The following is a 27,571-nucleotide window of genomic DNA, read 5'->3' on the forward strand; positions in this document are numbered from 1 at the left end:
TATTGAAATAATTATGCATAAATATGTGATCTGAGAAGTTGGGGGTGCTGGAGACAGGAGCAATAACAGTTCTTTTCATTTTCACACAGCGTGAGGACACATTCACACATTCACACAGCGTGAGGACATCCAGCGACGCTCTAGCACAGATAATCTGTGCTAGGGACCAGGAAGTTCCCTCTAGTGGCTGTCTAGTAGACAGCCACTAGGGGAGGACATAACCCTGCAAGGTAATTATTGCAGTTTATAAAAAACTGCAATAATTACACTTGCAGGGTTAAGGGTAGTGGGAGTTGGCACCCAGACCACTCCAATGAGCTGGTCTGGGTGCCTAGAGTGTCCCTTTAAATAAAACAGCAGGAAGTGGAGTGAAACAAAACATCTCAATTAATATATTCCACCAGTCACCAGTGAACTTATAAATAGAGAGGTACTCAACATTTCTTAATGGTTGACCTGGTTATATCAATCCAAAGATTTCAAAAAGAATTTGCAAAAAATTGGCAACAATTTAATAAATGGGTAAATGAGGATACACAGTGTTGTGTTGATATGATTATTAACCTCAGGATGATATATCATCTCTCCAGGTGGACTTATTACACAGAGGACGAACTTGGAGGATCATCTCACTGGGGAAAATTGGCAACTTACAGTGGGGGAGGATATTATCTAGATCTTGAGCTAACCAAACAAGACAGTCAGAGGGATTTGCAAATATTGAAAAATAACCTCTGGTTAGATCGAGGGACCCGTGCTGTGTTTGTTGACTTTTCAGTATACAATGCTAACATCAACCTATTCTGTGTTTTAAGGTAAGCAAGTGATTTCTATATTGATTTATACAGAATGATGGAGAACTTACGGTATTTAATTCTCAAAATACACATTGTGTCATATTTTGGGGCTTATATAAAATAAATCTAAACTCACTGATTTTTGAATATAAGAAAAAGTCTTACCTTGGCCTCAATTTTAATAACTTTTCCAAATGATTCAATACTGTTAAAAAAAAAAAAATTCCCTACAAAATTCCCCGAAGACCCCGTAATGGTGATTTCTGTACATAAATAAATTGGAAAGTTTATCCTATCAGTATCGAATCATGCGTAAAGTTTATTCAATCAAGGCCCTTGTCTTGTGCTTATAACGTATAAAAGTTAGCGTATTTCCATGTCAAGTTATTTTTATTTTTACAAGTGATGGTTGCAAAAAAAAAAAAAAACCTTTACTGCGCAGTACAATAACAATATAAGAGATGTATATCACGTAGCTGTTAGCTATATTCCTACATTTTGACAGATGATGAAGTAAGTATATCGGCCACTTTTGGGGGGTAATATAAGTAGGTGAGAGCAGATTAAACGTGCTTAAAAAATAAAAGAAAATACAAGATATGTCTACAGCTGGATTCATGTCAGAGAAACAACTGGGCGGTACAATTCCATGTTTATAACGTGGACATTTTACAAATATATACGAATGCTGTACACAAACCCTCGGCAGTTTGACCTCGATAGCACTGAGCCCATATTGACATACCGGTACTATACATAAAACCAAGAATGTAGAACCCATACCATATTAATTATAGCTGTAAATGACACACCTTAAAATATATCTTTGTATACAATACGTTTCTAAAACTGTATGGAAAAACATTAACATATAAATAAACAAAATCACTCCTTTCTGAGATTCTTCTAATTTGATATAAATCAGTTTTGCCGCTTCTGCAGTGAGCACCGCGCAGACCAGGAAGTTACTAGCTTATTATAGCACTATCTAAACTTTCTATGTCAGTTCTGTGCCTATCTCATAGATCTTAACACATCAGGTGTTTCCATTATAAAACTAACCGCTAAACTACAACTCCCAGAAACCTTAGCTTTGCATTACATGCAGTTGTATTACTGGAGGAAAAAAAAATGTAAACACAGCAGAGAGAATTGGCATTTGGACTATAGTTAGCATGAATAACTGAAACTTAACCAAACAGTGCACCTAATGTGTGGGTGCCTGGGATCTCCCTTTAATTTGCATAGCTTTTTCATAACCACCCCCACATAAGCTTTAACATATACATTGTTAACATTTATTATCATGTTATTTAACGAGGAAGGGTACATTTGACAACTTTCCCCTTACATTCTGGATTATAGTACATGCATACGTCGTAGATTGTATTTGCATTTATTGTCCTTTCTGTTTTATAGGCTTGTTGTAGAATTTCCAGCAACTGGTGGCGCAATACCATCATGGCAAATTCGCACTGTCAAACTTATTCGATATGTGAGCGGATGGGACTATTTCATCATTGCCTGTGAAATTATCTTTTGTGTATTCATCTTTTACTATGTTGTGGAAGAGATGCTGGAACTGAGAATTCATAAATTCAAATACTTTACAAGTATTTGGAATATACTGGATGTGGTCGTTATACTGGTAAGGATTTCATTCTCTAAATGAAATATTACATACATTAAAGATCTAATGTCCCATCAGTACTCGGCTCAGGTACAAGTTCACCTTTCCTGTACCATCAAGTACAAGTAAATGTGTATCAAATGTGTAAATCAAGTAAATGTGTTAAACTGTCCCCAGTAGATGGGCTCAAACTTGGAAAGAAAAGCACTTAAAGGACCACTCTAGTGCCAGGAAAACATACTAGTTTTCCTGGCACTACAGTGCCCTGAGGGTGCCCCCACCCTCAGGGACCCCGTCCTGCCCGGCTCTGGAAAGGGGAAAAACGTACCTTTTTCCAGCGCTGGGCGGGGAGCTCTCTGCCTCCGATCCTCCTCCGTTCCGCCCTGCGCGCGCATTCAGCCGGTCGCATAGGAAAGCATTTACAATGCTTTCCTATGGACGCTTGTGTGCTCTCACTGTGATTTTCACAGTGAGAAGCACGCAAGCGCCTCTAGCGGCTGTCAATGAGACAGCCACTAGAGGATTTGGGGGAAGGCTTAACCCATTTATAAACATAGCAGTTTCTCTGAAACTGCTATGTTTATAAAAAAAAATGGGTTAACCCTAGCTGGACCTGGCACCCAGACCACTTCATTAAAGGGAATCTCCAGTGCCAGGAAAACAATCCGTTTTCCTGGCACTGCAGGTTCCCTCTCCCTCCCACCCCCCAATCCCCAGTTACTGAAGGGGTGAAAACCCCTTCAGTCACTTACCTGAGCCAGCGACGATGTCCCTCGTCGCTGTCTCCTCCTCCGCGCCGCTCCTCCTACTGACTCCATCGGCCGGTGGGCGAGACTGATCCCGCCCACCGGCCGGGGAGACCTAATGCGCATGCGCGGCAATGCCGCACATGCGCATTAGCGCTCCCCATAGGAAAGCATTGAAAAAGAATTCCAATGCTTTCCTATGGGGAAATGAGCGACGCTGGAGGTCCTCACACAGTGTGAGGACGTCCAGCGACGCTCTAGCACAGATAATCTGTGCTATGAGTCAGGAAGTGACCTCTAGTGGCTGTCTAGTAGACAGCCACTAGAGGTGGAGTTAACCCTGCAAGGTAATTATTGCAGTTTATAGAAAACTGCAATAATTACACTTGCAGGGTTAAGGGTAGTGGAAGTTGGCACCCAGACCACTCCAATGGGCAGAAGTGGTCTGGGTGCCTGGAGTGTCCCGTTAAGCTGAAGTGGTCTGGGTGCCTAGAGTGGTCCTTTAATGTAAAAAAAAAAAAGTGTTAGAATTGATGTATCAAGGGATTCCGATAAAAAACAAAATTTGTAGGTTTTGTTTTGACACATGTATATCAGGACTATGTTGTTCTTGTACAAAGTGTGCCACCACTTTTTGAAAGTTTAATTTCATAAAAGTTTTCAAGCTGTTGATATCTTTTATTTCTGATATGTACAAATATATATCACATCACTTGCACAATTTTGCCAATGCATAGCTATTCTTGTATAAATTTACCAGTGCCAAGAACAGCATAAATCTACATGTATAAAATAGAAGACGCATATAGAGTAGTACAGTTCAGATGGAAAAATAAAGTCAATTTAATTGCTACACTCACAAGACAAACATATAGATAGCCTTTCAAAGGTAAACAATTCCACATTTGAAGGGCCATCTATACGTTTTTGTCCTGTGAGTTTAACCATTAAATAGACTTTATTTCGCCATTTGAACTGTACTACTCAATATGTGTATCATATTTTCTACCTGTAGATGTACGTGGTGGTGTTATTTGTATTAAGAACATAGAGCAGTTCTGAATCTTTCTACAGAGTTACAGTGTTCAAAGGGTAATTCCTTTTACTTATTCTTTACACTGTTAATTAGGGGTGTGTATGTTTAGGAAGTGGCCTAGATTACTGTGGAAGTGCATAGATTACTGTTCTAGGGATATAACGTAATACTTATGACAATCTGAATTTACCCAAGTAATGCTGGACATATCCTAGTTTAATGAGATACTGTAGGCACTATTACTATTTCATCTCATTGGAAGTGGTTATAATGCTTAGAGTCACTGTCCCTGCATTCAGTGGTAAACCCCTTTCAAAAGGTTTACCCTTAAATGTTTTTCCACAGCCCAGCCCCCACTGGAGGTATGGCTATGGCAGAGATCTTCTTTAACTACATTAATTCGTACTTTCGGATTAGCTCAATCAGCACAGAGGGGCAGACTGACTCTTGTTTAGTGTAAAAGGAACATTAGTCACCCACACCACTTCATCTCAATGAAGAAGTCTGGGTGCAGTGCCCATGTTCTTTTAACCCTGCAGTATAAAACATTGCCGAAAAAACTTGGTCACATGAAGCTGAAGCCCCATAGAAAAGCATTGATTCAATGCCTTTGTATTGGAAAGTTTGAATGTGCATTAGGCCCCCAATGCTCCTCTATGAGGAGCATTGAATTCAACAATCATCTGCTACAATGTGGGAGGTAGAGAGGTTAACAGCACTGAGGAAGTCTCGATACTGGAAAAAAATAAAAATATCTGTTGTTTTGATGTATAACATATTTCTTTAATAACTGTCATGATTATAAGTAATTAATACAATTATCTTTAGCTTTCATTGGTAGCTATTGCATTCCACATTTTCCGAACTCTGGAGGTGAACAGACTCATGGGAACGCTATTAGAGGAGCCTTCGACGTACGCAGACTTTGAATTTTTGGCTTTTTGGCAAACACAATACAACAACATGAATGCTGTGAATCTTTTCTTTGCATGGATTAAAGTACGTGTGAATTGTAAACCGATCTATTATCAACTGATAACTGAAACACATCCTGATTTGTTTGATTTGATACCATCCAGATAACCATGTGATTTTAGGTATAATAGGTGTCCAATTCAATGCCACTTAATCAAGCAGAAAATATATGGGCGTTGTTTATATTCGGACGGAGAAATCTAAAGAATGTTCAGTGATGTATTTTCTAATAAATATATATTAAACCAAAAGCTATTTTTGCGTGAGAGTCATTTAGACCATTTGTTAAGATTAATTGTATTTCAATATTTTAGAAATGTAAATGGACGTACAGATATCTTTTATACAATCTGTGATATGAATAAGAGATTCACTACAGAAAGCCATGACTACTGTTTGTTGTTTTTCTTTTAGATCTTTAAATACATTAGCTTCAACAAGACAATGACCCAGCTCTCGTCTACACTTGCCCGTTGTGCAAAGGATATTTTGGGTTTTGCAATCATGTTCTTCATAGTTTTTTTTGCATACGCACAACTAGGATATCTTCTGTTTGGGACCCAAGTGGAAAACTTTAGCACCTTTGTCAAGTGCATGTATGTAGACAATTTATATTTTGTAAACTGCATGGCTACACTATCCTATGTACGAGCTATTCTGTTGTATGTAGTACAAACTTATTGGGAAGACAAATGAACATCTCCCTCCCATTAAGAAATATTGTGAGTAGAAGTGACAGAGTGGAATAATGGGCATTGAACAATGTGCTTAAATGACCAGACCCTGAATTACGTGGTACTCGTGCCTTGCACCCCTGCAATCCCATCTATACCTGGTGAACTAGTATGGATAGTAAATCTGTGATGTCAGACATATAACTTCTGAATATAATATAGCAGGAATGTGGAACTGCACTCAAACCCATTTGAAATGTATCCGGGTGCACCAGACCAGTCCCAGTAACCAAATATTTGGTGAGGGAAAAATAGAAGAGAAGTCCAGGCACACTCAGGATACAAAAAGGCAAATTTGTTGAATTCACTGCAACGTTTCGACCTACACAGTCTTTGTTTAGCAGCTTGACAAAGACCATGTAGGTCGAAACATTGCAGTGGGTTCAACAAATTTGCCTTTTTGTATCCTGAGAATGCCTGGACAACTCTTCTATTTTTCCTCAGACATATAACTTCTATGATCTATGACGTGCAAGTGACATTTTACTGTCTGGGGGGATCTGCATATCATGGCATACCCTTGTGGACTCAAATACAGCTCATCAAGATGTAGGGAGGAGTGAAAATTATATTTTTCCCCCCGTCAATTAGTATTCTGCATATTTTGGGGAAAAAAAAGTTGCTTTCTCATTTCTACGAATTCTAATAAAATGTTTATCTAGTCAATAAACACAATCATATCCCATTAAAACAGAGAATAGTAGTAAACCACATACATATAGGTGTGAGTGTACTTAACTTATATAACTTGCCACCTGGTACACAAGCTCTACTTTGAAATGACTTCAACTCTGATCCATTAGACCTAGTACATCTACGGTTTACTGAAAATTTTCATATAAAGGCTCTTTCAATGGAAGATAGCAGAGACCACTCGGCCCTAGAGTGTGCATGCAATATTTGGGACTGGTATGTATTAAAAATAAAGCTTACCCTTATATACCCTTATCTCTTTTTGTTTTCTAGATTTACCCAGTTCCGCATTATCCTGGGTGACTTTGATTATGATGCCATTGATAATGCCAACAGAATATTGGGACCGATTTATTTTGTTACTTATGTTTTCTTTGTGTTCTTTGTATTGTTGGTAAGTACAAACAACTATTTTTTAATAATGGCAATCCGTCAGACTGCATGTTTAAAACCTTTTTATTCATTAGTACAGAATGTTTGTTGTTTCAGCACCCTAGTATTCAAAGTCAAAACTTTGCTGTTGATATTGTACAATAACATGACACTTTTCTCTGCTTAGAATATGTTTTTGGCCATCATCAATGATACATACTCTGAAGTGAAGGAAGAGCTTTCAAACCAAAAGAATGAGCTGCAATTTTCTGACATTTTAAAACAGGTACGTATGCTTTAAGGATTTAACCAAGTTAGCATCTTACAATGCATTTGTGTCAACATTGCAAAAAATGAAATTCTAAACTCTAAAAATCCACCATGTCATATCTACATTACACTAATTCAAAATCTAACAAAGAGCATCTTTGCATGAGGTCTTCAAGTTTAACATTGTGTGCCTAATCACTGTAATAGATATTGAGCCTTATCCCTACTTTCCTTTCCTGAACGGCAAACCTCAAGCTCCCCTTTTATAGGCTGGAATCATCAGATAGAATTGTGCAGCAGTGTAAAAAATATATATATATATATGTATCTTGGACGTGGAATACATCAACAGATACATGAGTCTATCCCATCATATCCACTTACTGAGGCCTTCATTTAATATTTATGGATGGACTTTTCAAATGATTTAACTTACAGAAGGAATTACCAGGGGTTCATATTAAATGATCTCAGGAAGATTGCTCCCACCTCTCTCCAAAAGGGAGTTACAACTGGCCAATCCACATATCATAGTAAGTTCCCTTCTGGGCACACCTTCACCAGCAACCATAAGAGCCTACCCGGCCCATATGATATAATTCCACAGGAGTTGTGTGCCAATACAATAGGATTTTGTACGTTTGCTCTTGGGATACTACACACACTGTGACACCCCTTTAGCCACCTCTAGCATACCCTCCGCGGAGTCCCCCTTTAATGCTTCTGTTTTCATTGGGATGTGTATCTTAAAGACCTTAGGTTGTGGAGCTGGAACAAACATGGTTATATATTAGTCAGATAAGACACTTCTGGTGAGATAGCGGAGTTCCAGCAGCTTTTTTTTAACTGTATCTTTTTGTGCCAAGTCCCTTATTTGGATATACTGAAAGTGGTCTTTACTGTTTAATGGGAATGTGTTTTGTAAATCCTTAAAGGAGACCACTGATTATTCGCTCCAGAGATGCATGTATCGAATACCAGTCTCCTCTAGGTTTTTAAAAGCTCTTGGGCATATGCCGGAGGGAAAGTCCCTAATCCAGATGATTGGGGAATACGATGGTAGCCGATTGGAATTTCTTCCTGATCCAGTCTCATATAGTGAGGGATGCTAGAATAGCCGGAGAAGTAGTTCATAGTAATGTCCTCTGGGGCTTTTCTAACTACATGTAAAAAAAGGGTAGATCAGAACCCATACTATTGGACTCCATATCCACCCACCTATCCTCTAATGGCACTGAAATTAAAAGATCTACGTAGTGCTTCTATATGTGCTCAGTTGTCCACCAAATGGTCTGCTGTGTGACTATATAGGGTTTAATAAAATTCCCTTAAAGCCTTAGATATAGGTACTGGTGTATTTTAACAAGTTTGCATGGGAATCTGTAATTGCTGTAATTGGTTTGGGGTGAGTTCTAGGGAATAGAACTCTATATTTGTTTTAAGAAATCAACTTCAAACTATGGAATGCTTTTGTTCATTTTATACCTACAAGAGGTCTACCGTATTATTGTCAATGTATTGTTCTTATTATAGAAATGTGATAAAACTAAATGTAAAAAAAAAAAATCCAGAGTGTATAAAGATATATAGAAGGACTTCTGGGTCGTTAAGCGACTTTTGGTCGCCTAATTGATGCTGGGCGTCTTCCCGCTACGCATGAAGACATCCAGCGTCACCCAAAACCCCATAGGAAAGCATTATGTCAGGGAAGGAGGATCCAAGGCGGAGCCTGAACCAGCGCCGAGGGACATTGGCACTGGAGTCAGTTAAGTGACAGAAGGGTTCTGCGCTGCGGATGGGATGGGGGGCACTATAGTGCTAGGAATACAATTTTTAAGTTTAAAATTCACTTTGAATTTTCACTGCAAAATTTAAAGTCAAACTGACTAGGATTACTTATATTCGTATCATTGATGTCTTTACATTTCTCCAAGCAGTAACTTAAAGGAACACACAAGGCACCAAAACAGCTTCATCTAAATTAAGTTGCTATGGTGCCAGGAGGCCCCCATGCACACTTTTTTTTTTTCTTCAAATGTTTTTATTAATTGTATCACAAAATAAATTAAAAAAAAAAAAAAATTACATACAATACACTCAACATAGGTATTGGATTAAGGCAGGTTACACAAAAAGAATAAAAAAGCATATCCAACAGTCAGTCTGTCAATACATACTATCTTAATATAATGATAAACCCAAATTACCAGTAATAACCTGCACCCTTCACCCATCTGCCCAACTTCATCACCTATCCCCCCATAATCCTATATTAAGGGGATACTCCAATTATACATGTTAACCATCATCTCCAACCAAATCTTAGAGGGAAACCCCTAAATCATAAAAAGCACTCTATATAGATAGGAGTGAGGAAATATTCCAAAGGCTGTAAAATGGAAAACCTGGGAAGATGGGGTGTGTCCAGGTCAAAAACCCTCAATACCCATGTACCACAAGCAGACATCTCACATACATAGTTCCGAGATTCCATGGGGAGGTGAGCTGATGAGTAGCCTAAACTATAAAGATTTTTGTCCATGCTCACTCTAACCTTCAGAGGTTAACAGTTTTTTATCGGTTTAGCAGGAAAGTTGCCTCCTCCCCTGGTGGCATCCGGCTCTTGTAATTTCACTTACAGAAAGCACGGACTGCTGCTGGGCAGGGGTGCTGCTGATTGGCTGAGAGCACTCAACTGGCTTGGACAGAAACATACCCATGTCCAAGCCAGTTTTGCTCTGGAGGGAAATCCAGGGTTAAACCATACGAAAATGGTCTAACCCCTGAAAGTAAGACTTCTCCAGGGGGACTCATAGCACCATAAGGAACCATGACAACTTCATTTAGATTAAGTTGTTATGATGCATATACTGTCCCTTTAATCTTTAAAGGGACACTATAGGCACCAAAACAATGTTTTGGTGTGTAGAACATACCCCTACAGTCTCACTGCTCAATTCTGTCATTTAGCAGTTAAATCACTTTGTTTATGCAGTCCTAGTCACACCTTCCTGCATGCAACTTGCACAGCCTTCCTAAACGCTTCCTGTAGCAATAAATCTAATGTTTAAACTAAACGTCCGCGCACATTTCTGTTTAATTTAGAATATGTATCTCCTGCTGTGCTTATAGCTTGCTAGACCCTGCAGGAGCTCGTGTGTGTGATTAAAACTTAACTTACAGAACAGGAGATAAAAATGGCTGATGCCAGTTAACATCTGATTGAAAGAAAAAAAAAATATTCTTGCAGGCGGTGTATAATTATGGGAGGTATAGCTAGTGCAGCATAAAGAGAAACTAAAGTAATTTAACTCCTAAATGGCAGAGAATTGAGCAGCAAGATTGCAAGGGCATGATCTATACATTAGACTAAAGTTGTTTTGGTGCCTATAGTGTCTATTTAACTTAAGACTTAAAAAGTGGCTCAGTGTTTTGGTTATCCTGTCCCTATGCCCTGACCTATAATTTATACTCCGCTCCCAAATATTTTTTATTAAAGGGACACTCCAGGCAGCCCTTTTTACTCACCTGGTTCCAGCGCCGGGAGCCTCGTGAAGCCGCGCCCCCTATTTCGTCGAAATGACGAAATAGGCGGGCGCGAGCAATCAGACGCTTCCATTCGGAAGAGTTATTGCTCCCTTGTGCGCATGCGCGGCTTTGCCGCACATACTTCATAGGACAGCATTCATGCCACCCTATGAAGTCCTGAGCGCACTACCGAGCATGCGCGTGGCCGCGAGCTGATTGACAGCTCAGCTCGCGGTCTTTGCCCGCCCCCTCTGCTCTGCTGACAAGCAGGAGAGAGAAGGCGCGCACACAGTGCCTTCTCTCTCCTGCACACGTCAGACGTATTTTAATACGTCTGATGTGTACATGGCTTTTTTAGGGCCATACATGATAGGAAGTCCCTCTGGTGGCCGTCTGAGTGACAGCCAATTAATCAATTAACCCCTTCAGGACGGAGTCAATAGTGCACGTTCTGATCAAAACAAAACGTAAACAAAAACTGGAATTTGCGCTATATGTCTGTTCACCCGTAGTTCCCCTCTTTCATATTATATGCACCCACACTTATTATATATCATTTTGTTCAGGAGAAACAGGGCTTTAATTTATCAATAACTATTCATATATGGAACATAATTCCTTAAATGTAAAAAAAAAATTGAGAAAATAAGATTTTTTTTTAAATTTGTATTTCCGTCTGACATTTTAGCTGTGAATGTCATAATACTGTTAGGTTTTACTGCACAAAAATGCACATATTTGTAATCAGCGATGTCTCAGGAGTACAACAGTATCCCCCATTAACAGGTTTTATGGTGTTTTGGAAAGTTACAGGGTCAAATATAGAACGTTCCATTTTCAAATAGAAAATTGCCAGATTGGTAATGTTACCTTTGAGACGGTGTGGTAGCCCAGCAATGAGAATTACCCCCATAATGGCATACCATTTGAAAAAGTAGACAACCAAAGGTATTTAAAGTGGGGTATGTTTAGTCTTTTTTAGTAGCCACTTAGTCACAAACACTGGCCAAAGTTAGCGTTCATATTTGTTTTTGTGTTAAAAAAGCAAAAAACTAATATTTGGCCAGTGTTTGTGACTAAGTGGCTACTAAGAAAGACTGGACATACCCCACTTGCAATACCTTGGGTTGTCTACTTTTGCAAATGGTATGCCATCATGGGGGTAATTCTCATTGCTGGGCTACCATACGCTCTCAAAGGCAACATAACCAATCTGGCAAATTTCAATGTCAAAAAAATTCAATGCAAGCCTTATATGTGACTCTCTAACTTTCCAAAACACCATGAAACCTGTACATGGGGGGTACTGTTATTCTTGGGAGACTACACTAAACACAAATATTAGTGTTTTAAAACAGTAAAACATATTACAACAATAATATAGTCCATAAAAGTGCAGTTCGTTTGTAAAAAATGCAAAAACGTCACTTTTACTTAAAATATAATTGTTGTAATACAATTTACCAATTTGAAACACTAATATTTGAGTTCAGCGAAGTCTCCCGAGTAAAACAGTACCCCCCATGTACAGGTTTTATGTTGTCTTGGAGAGTTACAGGGTCAAATATAGTGCTTGCGAATTAAATTCTCAGCACTTTCTCCCTGTGTTGTCAGGTATGTCAATCAAATTTTAATTAATCAAATCACCTAATTATGTTAAAAGATTACTTAAATATACACATAGAATTTTAATATATATGCATTTATAGGTATTTAAATTCTACGTGTATACTAATGTAATCTTTTATGTAATTATATGTATTTATCTATATATATATATATATATATATATATATATATATATATATTTGCGGTTATTTGCATTTTATATACAGATAGATATATATAGAATGTCATTCTAAGTGTATTTTGTTACCAATATATATATATATATATTCATAACAAAATACAGTTAGAATGAAATTACATATGTATATATAATTTATATAAAATTTTGTTTCAATATTTTATTTATTAATTTTATTATTTTATTTATTATTGTAATTATACGTATTTATATATATAATATATGTGTATATATCTATTATATATATAATATATGTATATTATATATATGTAACGTCATTCTAAGTGTATTTTAATACTAATATATACTTGTATTAAAATACACTTTGTATGACGTTAAATATATATAATACACATATATTATATATATAATAGATATATACACATATATTATATATATAAATACGTATAATTACAATAATAAATAAAATAATAAAATTAATAAATAAAATATTGAAACAAAATGCATTTAATTTATTTTATAACCGGTCTAATTTTTTATTTTTTTTACACCTCCTACCAGCAGGGGGACTGTCTAATTTTTTAGACAGTCCCCCTGCTGGCAGATCCACAGCCAGCTATAGGGGGCCATGTGATCGCTCTTTGAGAGCGATCACATGGCCCCTGGGGGCCTGATTTGCCGTGGGAGGGCTGCCTCGGCTGTGAGGCAGTCCTCCCGAAGCGGAGCGCCGGGAAGGTGAGTATACCGGGCGCTCCAGGGGCTTCAGCCGTTACGGCGTGCTATGCCGTCACAACGGCTTAAAAGCCCACTTAATCCGTGACGGCATAGCACGTCGTAACGGCGTTAATGTAAACACTGTATTTTCTCTGAAAATACAGTGTTTACATTATATTGCCTGCAGGGAGCTATAGATCTCACCTGAACAAATACAATAAGCTGTAGTTGTTCAGGTGACTATAGTGTCCCTTTAAGTCTTTTCTTCCTTGTGCTGTAGCTCAGTACCTGGGCTCAGCCCTTTTGTTATTTTTCTGCCCTTGAGGTTTTCTATTCGCCTTTCTGTGGGATTGTTTTTATTAATGGATTGTGGTTAACTTTGATTGGTTACGGAAACAGAACTTTCTGTAAAATTACACCTATTGTTGAGTTTGGTCTACTTGACGACTATATATTAGAAAATGTAGTCTCTACTTTTCTTTATGACTTTCATGAAAACCAAAAAGATTCATTCACAGGAAGCTCTTTAGAAGCAAATTAGATGAATTTTATTTTGGTGAGAGATCAGATTTAAAGGGACACTATAGTCACCAAAGCAACTTTTGCTTAATTAAGCAGTTTTTGTGTATAGATTATACCCCTGAAGTCTCACTGCTCAATTCTCTGCCATTTAGGAGTAAAATTACTTTTGTTCTCTGTCTGTGCCTGACATAGCCTGCCTGAAAACAAAATGGTTTCATTTTCATTCAGGTGTAAGTTAGTTTAAAGGTTTTTACCTCTTGTTCTGTAAATTGAACTTTAATAACATGCACGGGGCTCCTGCGGCTTATACTAAGCTATTACCAAAGTAGGAGATTAGAACTTCTTGATTAAACATAATTTGCAATAAAGGAAGTATAAACATTAGATGACTCTTTACAGGAAGTGTTTAGGAAGGCTGTGTAAGTCACATGCAGGAAGGTGTGCCAAGGGCTGCATTAACAAACTGATTTAACTCCTAGATGGTAGAGAACGAAGTAGTAAGACTGCAGGGGCATGATCTATACACCAAAACTGCGTTGTTAAGCTGAAGTTGTTTTGGTAACTATAGTGTCCCTACAATGGATTTTTATTAGTGGTTAGATTTATTTGTTTTGGACATTTTCAATGGATATGGTATTAAACGTGTATTCATTTATGTATTTTTTAAATATTTTACCTGAAAGGATACATTGAGATTTTGCTCATTTTTTGGTACCCTCACATTTTAATCAAATAATTTACCATTCGTCACGAAGTTTGCCAAAATGGCATGTTGATAAGCCAGTCTTCATGGAGACTGTCCTCTAGACAGATCAAACAAAAGTAGACCTTTATGGAAAATTACAACAGCTACATGTTTACAGAAGGAAACAAATAAGCTTTCAAAGAAAAGAAGACCATTCCTACAGTGAAACATGGAGGAGGTTCAGTGATGTTTTTTTTGGAGTTGCTTTGCTGCCTACTTACTGAGTGCCTAGAATCTGTGCACAGCCCAAGGAAATCTGAAGCCTAGCAAGGCATTCTGGAGAGGAATGTACTGCCCAGTGTCAGAAAGCATGGGTCCTCAAGTAAGGTAATGACCTAGAACATACCTCAAAAAGCACCCAAGAATGGATGAGAAGAATACATAGGACCTTTCCAAAGTGTCATGCCAGAAGACCAGATATGAATCTTATCAAACATCCGTGGAAAGAGCTGAAACTCGCAAATGGGAAAAAGCACCCATCAAACCGGAGATGTTTGCTCAAGAAAGAGCCAAATTCCTGGTCAAAACGAAATCTTATTCAGATCTACAGGGATTGCTTGATTGCAGTTATTGTCTCCACAAGGCAGTGCTACAATACAAAATATAAGATTAAAGGGGCTCTCCAGATCCCTAAAGCACTTCAGCTTGCATTATGTGTGAAGTGGGTCCTCTTTTTTTTTTTTAAAGTTTTACAAAAAGTGCAGATGCCAATACAGATTGGCCCAGAGCACCTGCCTGGCAAATACTGCACATTAAGCTGCATTGGGAATTCTGTGATTGGACATGAACATAAATTCTAGACTGGGATAGAAGGGGAGGTCTTGCAATGGCTGCATACAACATTTCTGCAGGAAATGGAAGCGATATCCAATAGAGATTTATTATTATTTAACTATGCATTTTTCATTGAGGGTATATCTTCTTAATCAGGGGTAGTCAACCTGGTCCCTACCGCTCACTAGTGGGCGGTTTGGGATTTCAGGTGGGCAATGGTGGGTTCTGAAGAAAACGCCCAGTGGGCCTTGATGGCAGAGGAGATCCTTTCATCATCCCTGCCGGCTCATGCAGAGCTAGCCTTGCTGTACGCTCTCCCGGGCTGGTGAGGAGATCGAATCTCTCTCTCACCGGCCCGCTGGCACTTAGTTCTAGCAGAGAGAGGGAAGGGCCTGGGAGGCTCTGTGTTCCTCCCGTGAGCCGGCTGGTCGGAGGGTTGCCGCGTATTACCATAGCAACGCTCTGATACAGTGCTCTGCCCGCAGGAGAGTCAGCCTGCAGCCGAAGGAGCTGCAGGCTAAAGTGAACATGCCGCAGGCTAAAGTGAACATGCCACCACTGGACCACCAGGGCTTGCAGCATTATGTCCCCCTTCCCCGGTAAAAGGTAAGAAGAAGGGAGGGGGAGACATTAAGATTTTCACTATTCACCCACCTACACACAGCATAGACCCTACACACTCTTTGCACACAAACACACACTGCTTCTCTCACATACGCACAGCACAATTCACATATACACACATACACTGTACCTCTCACACACTGCACCTTTCAGACACACATAAAAAAGTAAAACAGAAAAAAAAAAAGATAAATTTAAGTACATATTTCAAAAAAACATTTCTAAAAAAAAAAAAAATTTTTAAATTGCACTTGCGCTGTAAAATTTGTTACTGCGGCATTGGTGGATGGTAAGGAAATTTTACCATCAACAAAGATACAAAAGTGGGCATTATGTATATTAAAAAGTTACCTACCCCTGTACTAAATAATAATTTTACTTGGGCAGTGGAGTGTCCCTTTAAGAGTGCCAATAATTTTGTCGGTGCCATTTATATTTGTTTTACTGTTTAAACCAATATGTTAAGTCATAAAGCAAAATAGAAGTTTTTGATAGTGGATACCAAATACTTTTGTTAATTTTCACTTCATACAGAGAAAATTGTGTGTTCATATAAAAGTGGAAGGGTACCAATATTTCAGCTACATCTGAATATCAAAAGCATAATGCATAGCATATACGCTTTCTATAGTTGTTTTGTGAACATTTTTCAAAAATACAATAAAAAAATAAAAATAAAATATATATATATCCAAATTTCCAGATCGATAATTGTCACATTTCTCTATTTTCATTTTCAGTTTGCTACAGTGCAGAATTTGGTAAAATCCCCCCAAGCCATATTACACAGTTCCTTGTACAAAAATTCTGAATATATGCTGGCATCAGTAACGGCTGAAATGATTGCATTATTATGTTCTGGTGGCATAATGTCTCCACCTAGTGGGTATATATATATATATATATATATATATATATATATATATATATATATATATAGAGTTAGTTAGACTGTCTAAAGAAGTGTTGGTAAAACTATTGCACTGGAAGCCCCATCGTCAGTCCAATGCACCTAGTTTTGACATTTTACATTTTTTTCCATTGGAATATTTTGGGGGATTTCAAGGGATAATTTGTTTAACAGACATTACGATAGAACAACTTTACAAACAAATGTTGCTCTTGCTAGAACTGTCTGCTGTCATCTAACCTTCCATTTGTTCAGAAGTACTCTTTGTAAGTCATGTGATCTTTTTTATTTGATTTGATTTTTTTAAATCATGTTTGTTTTTAGGGTTACAGGAAGACATTGCTGAAGCTTAAACTAAAGAAAGAGCGCATTTCAGATGTGCAGAAAGCTTTGCAAAATGGCACAAAAGAATTGGAATTTGAAGAGTTTAAAAATAGCTTAAAAGAGTAAGTAAAAGACTGCAGACGTAATGGTTTGTCAGAATTGCTAAATTATTTATTTTACGCATGATGGGAGTTGTGTTCTAACAGGACACCGTAATCTGTGAAACCACAAATGAATTATTTAGGCAATAAGCAGTTTAACATTATTCTCCAATAGGGTCATTTTCTGTTGTGCTGAGGGTAAGATCTCCAGGTCAGCTCTCTTTATAATTTTGTTATTGACTGACATCATTAAGCAAACAAACCATGCACCATAACCGATACAGCATGCTGTTGTCCTTGTGGTACCAGGAGTGCCCTGGCCAACCCACAAAATGGAAGTAGGCAAACAGTTTGCTACCATTTTGACTTATTATCTGGGGACTGCAGAGCATCACTTCCTGCCTCTCTGCAGCGAGCCAAGCATAGCATTGTTCCAGTATGATCTGAAGTGACCAGGTGAAACGCTCAGGAAATGCCCAGCCCCGAGACACATTGCAGAGCCTTGCAGCTCTCCACTTCAGCAGTGATGAACAAAATAGGATCAACTGACAGAGCCATTATATATAATCAATCACTAAACCTAACCACTACTTCATCCATTTATTTTTTTTTCGTCGTGAGCAATATCTAATAGTGTGAGTGTGTCCCCAAAAAGACAAGACACAGCAGTGCATTGACCCTCATAAGTGCATATACCCATTGCGTTTCTTCTAAAAATATCCTGCTCCTCTGTTGCAGGATGGGCCATGATGACCATGAAATTACTGCAGCCTTTTCCAGATTTGACCAAGATGGTAACAGAGTTCTAGATGAAGATGAACAAAAACAAATGAGAAACATCTTAGAGGAAAGGAGGGTAAGTACATAACCGCTGTCAAGAAGTTGTGTGTCTGATGATTCAGATATAAATGTTCTTATTCAAATCAGTTTCAAGAGTTGGTATATTAAAGCACACATTAGGCACCAAAACAACATTACCATAACTCATCTCTGAATGTCCTCCCATCTTCTTAAAGCTCATCCCAAACAGAGCTTCAAGTCTGCACTTACTTCAAGTGCAAAGAGATGTATAGATTACCCCACCCCACTGACCTGGGGCCAAATGTAATTATTACTTAAAGGGACACTCCAGGCACCCAGACCACTTCTGCCCATTGGAGTGGTCTGGGAGCCAACTCCCACTACTCTTAACCCTGCAAGTGTAATTATTGCAGTTTTTTTATAAACTGCAATAATTACCTTGCAGAGTTAACTCCACCTCTAGTGGCTGTATACTAGACAGCCACTAGAGAGAACTTCCTGATTTATAGCAAAGATTTTCTTTGCTAGAGCGTCGCTGGACTTCCTCACACTGTGTGAGGACCTCCAGCGTCGCTCAATTCCCCATAGGAAAGCATTGAAAATCTTTTTCAATGCTTTCCTATGGGGAGCGCTAATGCGCATTAGGTCTCCCCGGCCGGTGGGCGGGATCAGTCTCGCCCACTGGCGGACGGAGTCAGTAGGAGGAGCGGCGCGGAGGAGGAGGCAGTGACGAGGGACATCGTCGCTACCTCAGGTAAGTAACTGAAGGTGTTTTCACCACTTCAGCAACCGGGCATTGGGGGGTGGGAGGGAGAGGGAACCTGCAGTGTCAGGAAAACTGATTGTTTTCCTGGCACTGGAGTTTCCCTTAAAAATCGTGTATACACAATTGGCAGGTAATGGGGTAAATTAAGCTGTTTTGGTGTACAGACCAGTGTTCTGCAGTTTAAGAGTTAACTTACTTTGTTTAGGCAGCCCATGGAGATGCACATTGTGCAGCACTGACCCAGGAAGCACCTCTAGTAGCCACCTGAGTGACTACCACTAGAGATGTAACTAGGCAGTAATGTAAATACAAGCATATTAAATACAATAAGACAGGGGGTAGCAAGTTTCCCCTACACTGTTTGATTAAGTGTTTTGGGAGTCTGGAGTGTCCTTTTAAAACAAGAAAATAGTTATTTTATTTATTTTTTCCCCTTTTGGCCCTAAAATCTTACCTCCTCTAAATTCTGCAGCTATGCTGATCCACTCCTTTCATGCAGCAAAATCATCCTTGTTCATGCTTGAAAGTGTCCAAACTAAGCACATGCGGAACGTATAAAACAAAATATATGAAAATAGGTATTGCTAAAAAAACAAAACTATATAACAGTAATACATATCGGATCTTTTCTAAAATTACATCTATAATGAAACATTCACATTGTCCAGAAATAGGTACACTTTGCATCTCTGACAACCTCTTCCAAGTATGAAGTTTTGAATAATACACCCTGTTCCAGATTATTATGCAAATTCTATTTAAGTGTCACAAAGATTAAATATTTTTTCAGTTTAACTCATGGAAGGCATTGTGTCTCAGGGCTCTTTTGATCACCTTAAACCATCTCTGACACCTGTGATATTTAGATTGCCAGGTGAGCCCAATTTAAGGAAAAACTACTAAAGGAGGGTGTTCCACATTATTAAGCAGAGCACCATTTTCATGCAATATGGGGAAGAAAAAGGATCTCTCTGCTGCCGAAAAGAGTGAAATAGTTCAATGCCTTGGACAAGGTATGAAAACATTAGATATTTCACGAAAACGTGATCATTGCACTATTAAGAGATTTGTGGCTGATTCAGAGCACAGACGGGTTCGTTACAGATAAAGACACATTGAGGACGATTTCTGCCAGATCCATGTATCGGATCAAGAGAGCATCTGCTAAAATACCATTACATAGCAGCAAACAGATATTTGAAGCTGCTGGTGCCTCTGGAATCCCATGGACATCAAGGTGTAGAGTCTTGCAGCTGTGCATAAAACCTTCTATTCGGCCACCACTAACCAATGCTCACAAGCAGAAACGGCTGGGCAGAAAAATACACGAAGACTAATTTTCAAACAGTCCTCTTCACTGATGAGTGCTGTGCAACCCTGGATGGTCCAGATGGATGGAGTAGTGGATGGTTGGTGGACGGCCACCGTTCCAACAAGGCTGCGACGTCAGCAAGGCGGTGGTGGAGTCATGTTTTGGGCCGGAATCATGGGAAGAGAGCTGGCCGGCTCCTTTAGGGTGTCCGAAGGTGTAACGATGACCTCTGCAAAGTATGTGGAGTTTCTGATTGACCACTTTCTTCCCTGGTACAGAAGGAAGAACTATGCTTTCCGTAATAAAGTCATCTTCATGTATGACAATGCACCATCTCATGCTGCAAAGAATACCTCCTCTGCATCAATGGTTGCTATGTGGATAAAAGGAGAAAAAGTCATGGTGTTGCCTCCATCCTCCCCTGACCTCAATTCTATTGAGAACCTTTGGAGCACCCTCAAGCAAAAGATCTGAGGGTGGGAGCCAGTTTACATCCAAACAGCAGCTCTGGGAGGCTATTCTGACATCTTGCAAACAAATTCAAGCAGAAAATGTCCAAAAATGCACAAGTTCAATGGATGCAAGACTTGTGAAGCTGCTATCAAATAAGGGGTCCTATGTTAAAATGTAACATGACCTGTTAAAATGTTTAAAAAGTTAACTGACCTGGCAAAAGGACTTGTACCAGCTGAACACACAGAACCAAAGAACCCCATCAGATGATCTCAAAAAGAAAATAGCCCATATTACACACCTCATACACCGCCAAGCTCTTGAACAATCTGGCTTTGCCTTCAGGAAACTGAAATTGACACAGTACACTCAGGGTAACAAAGCTACTAGGCTATTGGCGTCCCGCCTCAAAACCAAACAGAGCAAGCAAAAACTAGCATTTATACTCTCAAAAGAGGGAAAGAAAATCATGATACCCAAGGACATTAGCAACGAATTTGCACACTATTATACAACGCTTTACAATCTCAGGCATGACACACTCACACACCAACCTTCCCGGGAGACAATTGAAGCTTACCTACACTCCACTAAACTCCCCACACTTACGACGCAACAACAAATAGACCTGACAATACCCGTCACTGAGGAGGAAGTCCTATCAGTGATAAAAACTCTGAAAAAGAGGAAAGCCCCTGGCCCAGATGGGTTCGATAATTCTTACTATAAAACTTACCGTACTATCCTAGCGCCCCAGTTCACACAGATGTTTAATGAGGCGGTTGCCGGACAAGACCTACACAAAGACTCACTCATGGCACATATCGTCACCCTGCCTAAGCCAGGCAAACCCCCGACCCAGCCACAAAATTTTCAACCAATCTCACTCCTGAATACAGCCCCCACCTTATACACTCGGACCAAGTGGGATTCGTGGCAGGAAGGCAAGGATCAGAGAACACCTGCAAAGTCCTCGACCTGATGTACAGCATGAGGCAACCTAACAGGGGAGGGGGGGGACTGCTCATGTCCCTCGACGCAGAGAAAGCCTTTGACCGCCTACACTGTAGATTCCTAGAGGCGGTCATGGCCAAGATGATAATACCAGCAAAGTTCATGGCGGCTGTCAGGGCACTGAAGAGCACACCGACCACTCGAGTCCTCAATGCCTGCTTCTTGTCGGAACCATTCGAGATCACAAATGGGGCGTGACAGGGTTGCCCGCTAGCTCTGGCTCTGGAACCGCTAGCCGCTAGGATTAGGGACAATGCTAAAATAGGGGGACGCAGAAAACAAAAAGCTGTTCACGGATGATGTCCTTCTGACCTTGGAACAACCGCAGATATCTCTGCCGAACCTCCTCAGGGAAACAAAAGAGTATGGAGAAAACTCCTACTACAAACAATGTGTCCAAGACACAAGCAATGGGCATAGCCATCTCACATACACTCCTAGCTACATTACAGCAAACATTTCAGTTAGACTGGAGGTCGGACTTTGTGTCCTTCCTAGGACTCTAAATCCCCCAAAATCCAGACAATTTGTTCCACTTAAACTACGTCAGATTAGGCACAGAGATCGAAGCGACCCTTAAGTCGTGGGAGGGAAAATACACATCATGGCTGGGTCGGATGGAAGCAGTTAAGATGCTCCTTTTACCAAGGCTTCAATACTTATTTGGCACCCTCCAAATCCACATCCCACAATCATATATCAATGCAGTTTATATGGGAGCGCAAGAAGGCGAGGATTGACACCAGAATCCTTCATAGTCCAGTGGAAGACGGCGGCCTCAGCCTGCCGAACCTTAAGCTTTACTACCAGGCAGCGGTGCTCTCCTCGGTGGTGAGCTCACACGTCCGCAAGGAACCTCCACAATGGATAGCCATAGAATCATACAGGGCCCACGTACCAACTCTCCACTACCTCCTTTGGGTCCCAAAGGCCAGAAAGAACATGTATGCTCCCCATCACGAGAATGCGGGTGTGGGACAGGGTAAGACCACACTTGTGTGGCGGCAACCGGTGGTCGCAGTGCACCCCCCTGAGTATACAAGTATTGAACCCCTCCTTCAATTACCACACATGGACAGGAAACAGATGCACCCACATACACCACTTGTACCTTGACGGTAGACTACGAGCATTCCCAGATCTGGAACACAAGTACAATTTGCCCCATAGGGCGATTTTCTCCTACCTCCAACTTAAATCGACGCTATCCAGCACCAGAGAGGGCGGAATCTCCACACCAACACTTACACACTTTGAGCGAACATGCATGACAGACCATACCCCCCAAAAGAACTCTCTCCACCATTTACAAATTACTGAACTAAAGATCATAGGGACGCACAAAAGTACCGGACACTTTGGCAAATAGACCTTAAACTGGACATAACCCCAACACGCTGGCGAACGGTGTTCCAAGCTCACAAACGCAGAACATTATGCACACCCCATCCAGAGCTCATGAGGAAGATTTACTACAGGTGGTACCTGGTACCATCGAGACTCACCCACATATTCCCAGGGACATCAAGCAATTGCTGGCGATGCCACGCAGAACCTGGTACTATGTATCACATATGGTGGACATGTCCCCACATACAAACCTTTTGGGCGATGGTTGAGAATACACACCCATATGACGCTCAGCCCCACGTTGGCATTGCTGTTCTTAGACCTCAACGACTTCCCCAAAGATGACGCCACCTTAATATACCACACGCTTATAACTGCACTCACGCTCATAACCAGAGCATGGAAATCTGCTCATCCCTTCTTGGAAACCTTAGTATTGGTAGTAAATGTGACCGTCTGTGAACCAGGAAGATGTCCGTCATATAAATGTCTTGAATACAATGTGCGTACTATGCAAGGCGTGAAAACTGTTCTAACCGATAAGTGCAACTTACCCCCCCCTCTTTTTTTCTGTACCCCAAGAAATAAAAATTGTCACGTTCAAAAAAAAAAGTTTAAAAAGTTAAAATGTTGTTAGAAGTTTGATTGAAATAGCTTTTGATTTCAGTAAATATGCTGCATACATAACAAATGACAATTTTCAGTTCTTTACAACCTATAAAGTGTTTTGAAACTTAATGCGCGTAATATTTTGTTACAGTGCATTGTAAGTTTGTTTAAAAAAAAAATACTGTTATCATTAGGAGGCTTGTTCAATAAAATTTGAATTGTACTCTTAATAGTTGATAACATGAGAATTATGCTGACTGTTATTTACATCAATTATTTAGGTAAATGAGAAAAATATAATTTGCATAATTTGGAACAGGGTGTATATGTAATCTCACTCAGGATGTGTTCAGTGGGATTTGCTGACACTAGCAGGCAATTAACACAGAGTGACTTCTAAAGTAAACACACTGTGTACTGAATGAATATGAGGCTCCAAATGAACAGTTTTTCTCAGGAAGTGTGTAGGGAAGCTGCAGAAGTCACAGCCAGGTGTGGCTAGGGCTTTAACTCCCAAATGGCACAGAGCGGGGCAGTAGAAATGCAGGGGCATGATCTATGCACATCAAAATTGAAGTTGGTTTGACCCTTTAACAGCCTGTAGCTGGAGTCACTGAATGGAGTGAGTACTAAAAAGTCCATTGTCAGAGTTTTTTCTTCTTCTATCAGAGTCTTGAATTCTATTTAACTTCAACTGGAGAGAGTCAAAGTAAAAGGTCACTAATGAAAAGACTGACTGGAATTAACATTTCCATATAATCAATCTGGCCAGCATTGACTGGCTGAGAGTGCTGTGGTGGGCTACTACCTTTGAGATAATTTACAGGATGGTTTGTCATGAATTCAGCTCTTAAATGAGATTTGTGAGAAAGCAGTTACATTTTTATATGGGTATGTCGCAAGCAACTGCTCTTGAACTACTATTCAACCTTTGGCCAAACCCTGTGAAACATGCTGTAGGATGATGGTAGTTGGTCAGGCCGTCTACTAAATGATTTGCTTATTTTAGGTGGCTCTGAATGCTGAGATTGAGAATCTGGGAAGATCATACAGAAACAAAGATTTAAATGAAGGTGTGAATCTCACAGAATTAAAGAACGCGTCTGCTAAAGCAAGTTGGGTGTCACAAGAAGAATTCACGATGTACGTAGCACAATATAAAACATGTATATTTTACAGATCTTGTATTAAAGAGTGGGATATTAAAATAAGCCAAAGCATAACATTTCAGAACACCCTAAAACTCCACAGCATGTCCGATCTGTCTGCCTGCTCAAATTTGTTTGAAAACTAAATGGGCAACTTTTTGGCTTATCAGTCATAAACTACAAACACAAGTTAGTATACGTTTATATATTAGTCAATTGTGGTTATTCACTACAGTGTGAAGTGTTGAGAATCGAAAGGGAATTTAACATTTTAATCCTAAATAGGGAATTTAACATTTTAGACCTAAATAGCCAATTTGTTTCCAATTTGGCTACTTCAGTCTAAAGCTCGAAATTAATTTTTGATTGCCCATTCACACAAATAGACAGTCATGTCAGGCTATATAGTACACGGAAGTCCATCGTATGCAGGTTATAACAGGACTAATGTATATATTTTTTATTATTATTGGTTATTATTTATATAGCGCAGCTTATTTCTTTAATTTTGATCTTAAAGTTCAAAAGAACCTACAGAAAAATCATATGAATATTTGGTTTTCTGCATTGCTATAATACTAGGAGAAGACTAATCCCAGTATATCCATATAATTTATTTTACAGATTTCTAAAGAGACTCCAGCAACTGGAATTGTCCATTGGTGGAATAATGAGAAAAATAGAATCGGTTGAAATGAAACTCGAGACCATGGAAACCAACAAAATGAAGCAGACAAACATTGTAGATAATCTGCAGAACAATATTGTAAAAGTGAGTTTCTGAATTGGCTCTAAAGTTATGCAAACACACCTGGCCATCAAGTTGTACAACGGTAGAATAAAGTCATGAGTGGATAAGCCTATAACAGGATGTTCTTATATAACAATTTAACCTTCACAGTAGGGTATATTACATCTTGCTGAGCAACAGTGCTTAATGGGAAGTTATATTTCAAACAGAGCTATAAATCCCCTTTATAAAATCTCTAACTCATCCTTTCTGGTTTGTGCATTTGGTGGAAATAACCTTGCTTCTCTTGTAGATGACCTGGCACCGTTTAAGTTTTGTGATATGTTTGTGATATGTTTTAGAACTAGAGATATGACTGGTATCACAATGTTATTTACATAACCTGATTGATATTCTGCTAAAAGCATAATGTAACATGTTTGCATTATTTGCCATCTTATTGTAATCTACGTGGAGGTACGAAGGATCATGGCAAACTGTGAAGAGAACAAAAAAAAAAAAAGCAGATCTATAAATTCACTATTTATGAAGTGAAGACACAGACAAAGGGATAAGTCACCTGGTACTCTTAGGTAAATGCATAGGTAAAACAGTGCAAAAAAAATAATTATTGTATAATCAAAACACAAACCTTTCACCCGCCTTCATTAATCCCTAAATATTGGCTGTCCATGAATATTCTAAATGCCTAAATTGTATTGCAGATAAATTATCACATTTTAATTATAAAACATTCATAAATGAACATGTTTAACCTCTGTCCTTTTCTTCTCCTATAGGAAAAACAAATTAGCCAGGAAGAAATGCTCCATCGCAACCTGGGACAGCTTGTTAAAGAGGAGAAGGAAGGATGGGAGTCAGAATATAAGTCTAGGAATATTACGGACCCTTCCCACAGAAACAGCAATACGCACTACCCAAACATGGCTGTCTCACAGAATTCCTTAAATTTCCCTTAGATCCAACACTGCTTGCAGTCTAATATTGTGTATAGTTTACAACTGTCTCACCTTTTAAATTGCCTACAAAATACTTAAGAGATTATATTTTAAATAACGGAGCTATTTCTTTAATGTTGCACTTAAAATTGTATTTCAAGCAGACTAACATGCTTAACCCCTTAAGGACACGACATGTGTGACATGTCAAGATTCCCTTTTATTGCAGAAGTTTGGTCCTTAATGGGTTAAACAAGCACCCCAAGCCCCACAACCAATACAGTGCAGGGCTTAGTTTAGAAGAGCCAACGGAAGCTCCAAGGAGGATGTTCTGGCACTCTATAGCGTTACAGAAGAGGCAGGGAGTAGAGTCTGGTAAGAAGTCAATATGTTATTAAACCCGTTGACTACTTACATTGACGGGCTGTGCTGTATTGGTTATGGTACTTGGAGTGTTTATGTTGCCTGAGTGTGCTGGCACCACTGATGATGCAGAATTTACATTCCGCATTGCCAGTTTTGTCCAAGCAGGTTAGCCCACCACCCTCCGCCAATTAATGCCATCCCGATTGGATAATGTTCACCTGAATAATGCAGCTGTGGAGGGGCAATTTTTAAGAATCAAGAAGAACACAGATTTAGATTATTCCAGCCTTCTGCAAACATTATAGAGCAGGTTACAATCCTCCTGTTTTGTGTCAAATTTCCTGCAAAGGCAAAATCCTGGAGATTCCCTTGCACTCCGATCCTAGTCCTGTGACTACAATGTCAAAAAAAAAATCACTTCATTGTCTGCAAACATATTTGCAGTGATAGGCCTTTGGCAGCCATGCCAAATCGCACTTAACCTTTTTTTTGTTTACAATAATTTAGCTTTTGCACAATACAGATAATTAGAAAGTTAAATTTCTCATTAAGAAGTCAGGCAGAATGGGTGGGTTTATAAATCCCATTTTGTCAAACTAGTTGAAGAAATGTCATTAGGTGCCGCGGTGATCACAGAGTAGCAGCAGGAGGAAACAAAGGCTTGTATATGTTTTGTAGTAGTTACTGTAAAGCTGATTGTGATAGTTTAGTTGAAGAGACAACAAGGCACTTGTGCAAATTCAATGCATACGGTTATAGTAACATTCCTGCCTTAATGTGGATGTTTAAAGTTAGAGAGT

At 39.3% G+C, this 27,571-nt stretch overlaps 1 protein-coding gene across 1 annotated transcript in view; it reads left to right on the forward strand.

The window, feature by feature from the left end:
• Nucleotides 1–26,577, forward strand: part of PKD2L1 (polycystin 2 like 1, transient receptor potential cation channel) — a 67,196-nt gene extending 40,619 nt beyond the window's left edge. The window contains exons 5-15 of the mRNA XM_063435075.1: nucleotides 591–815; nucleotides 2,217–2,445; nucleotides 5,038–5,208; nucleotides 5,599–5,780; nucleotides 6,885–7,005; nucleotides 7,171–7,269; nucleotides 17,163–17,284; nucleotides 18,002–18,119; nucleotides 24,578–24,711; nucleotides 25,341–25,488; nucleotides 26,247–26,577. Of these exons, the coding sequence (XP_063291145.1) occupies nucleotides 591–815; nucleotides 2,217–2,445; nucleotides 5,038–5,208; nucleotides 5,599–5,780; nucleotides 6,885–7,005; nucleotides 7,171–7,269; nucleotides 17,163–17,284; nucleotides 18,002–18,119; nucleotides 24,578–24,711; nucleotides 25,341–25,488; nucleotides 26,247–26,426 (1,729 nt within the window). The 3' untranslated portion in view covers nucleotides 26,427–26,577. The remainder of the gene's footprint in view (nucleotides 1–590; nucleotides 816–2,216; nucleotides 2,446–5,037; nucleotides 5,209–5,598; nucleotides 5,781–6,884; nucleotides 7,006–7,170; nucleotides 7,270–17,162; nucleotides 17,285–18,001; nucleotides 18,120–24,577; nucleotides 24,712–25,340; nucleotides 25,489–26,246) is intronic.
• Nucleotides 26,578–27,571: the final 994 nt, after the last annotated feature.

This window comes from Pelobates fuscus, chromosome 10 (genome assembly GCF_036172605.1).
Source record: "Pelobates fuscus isolate aPelFus1 chromosome 10, aPelFus1.pri, whole genome shotgun sequence".
Classification (NCBI taxonomy): domain Eukaryota; kingdom Metazoa; phylum Chordata; class Amphibia; order Anura; family Pelobatidae; genus Pelobates; species Pelobates fuscus.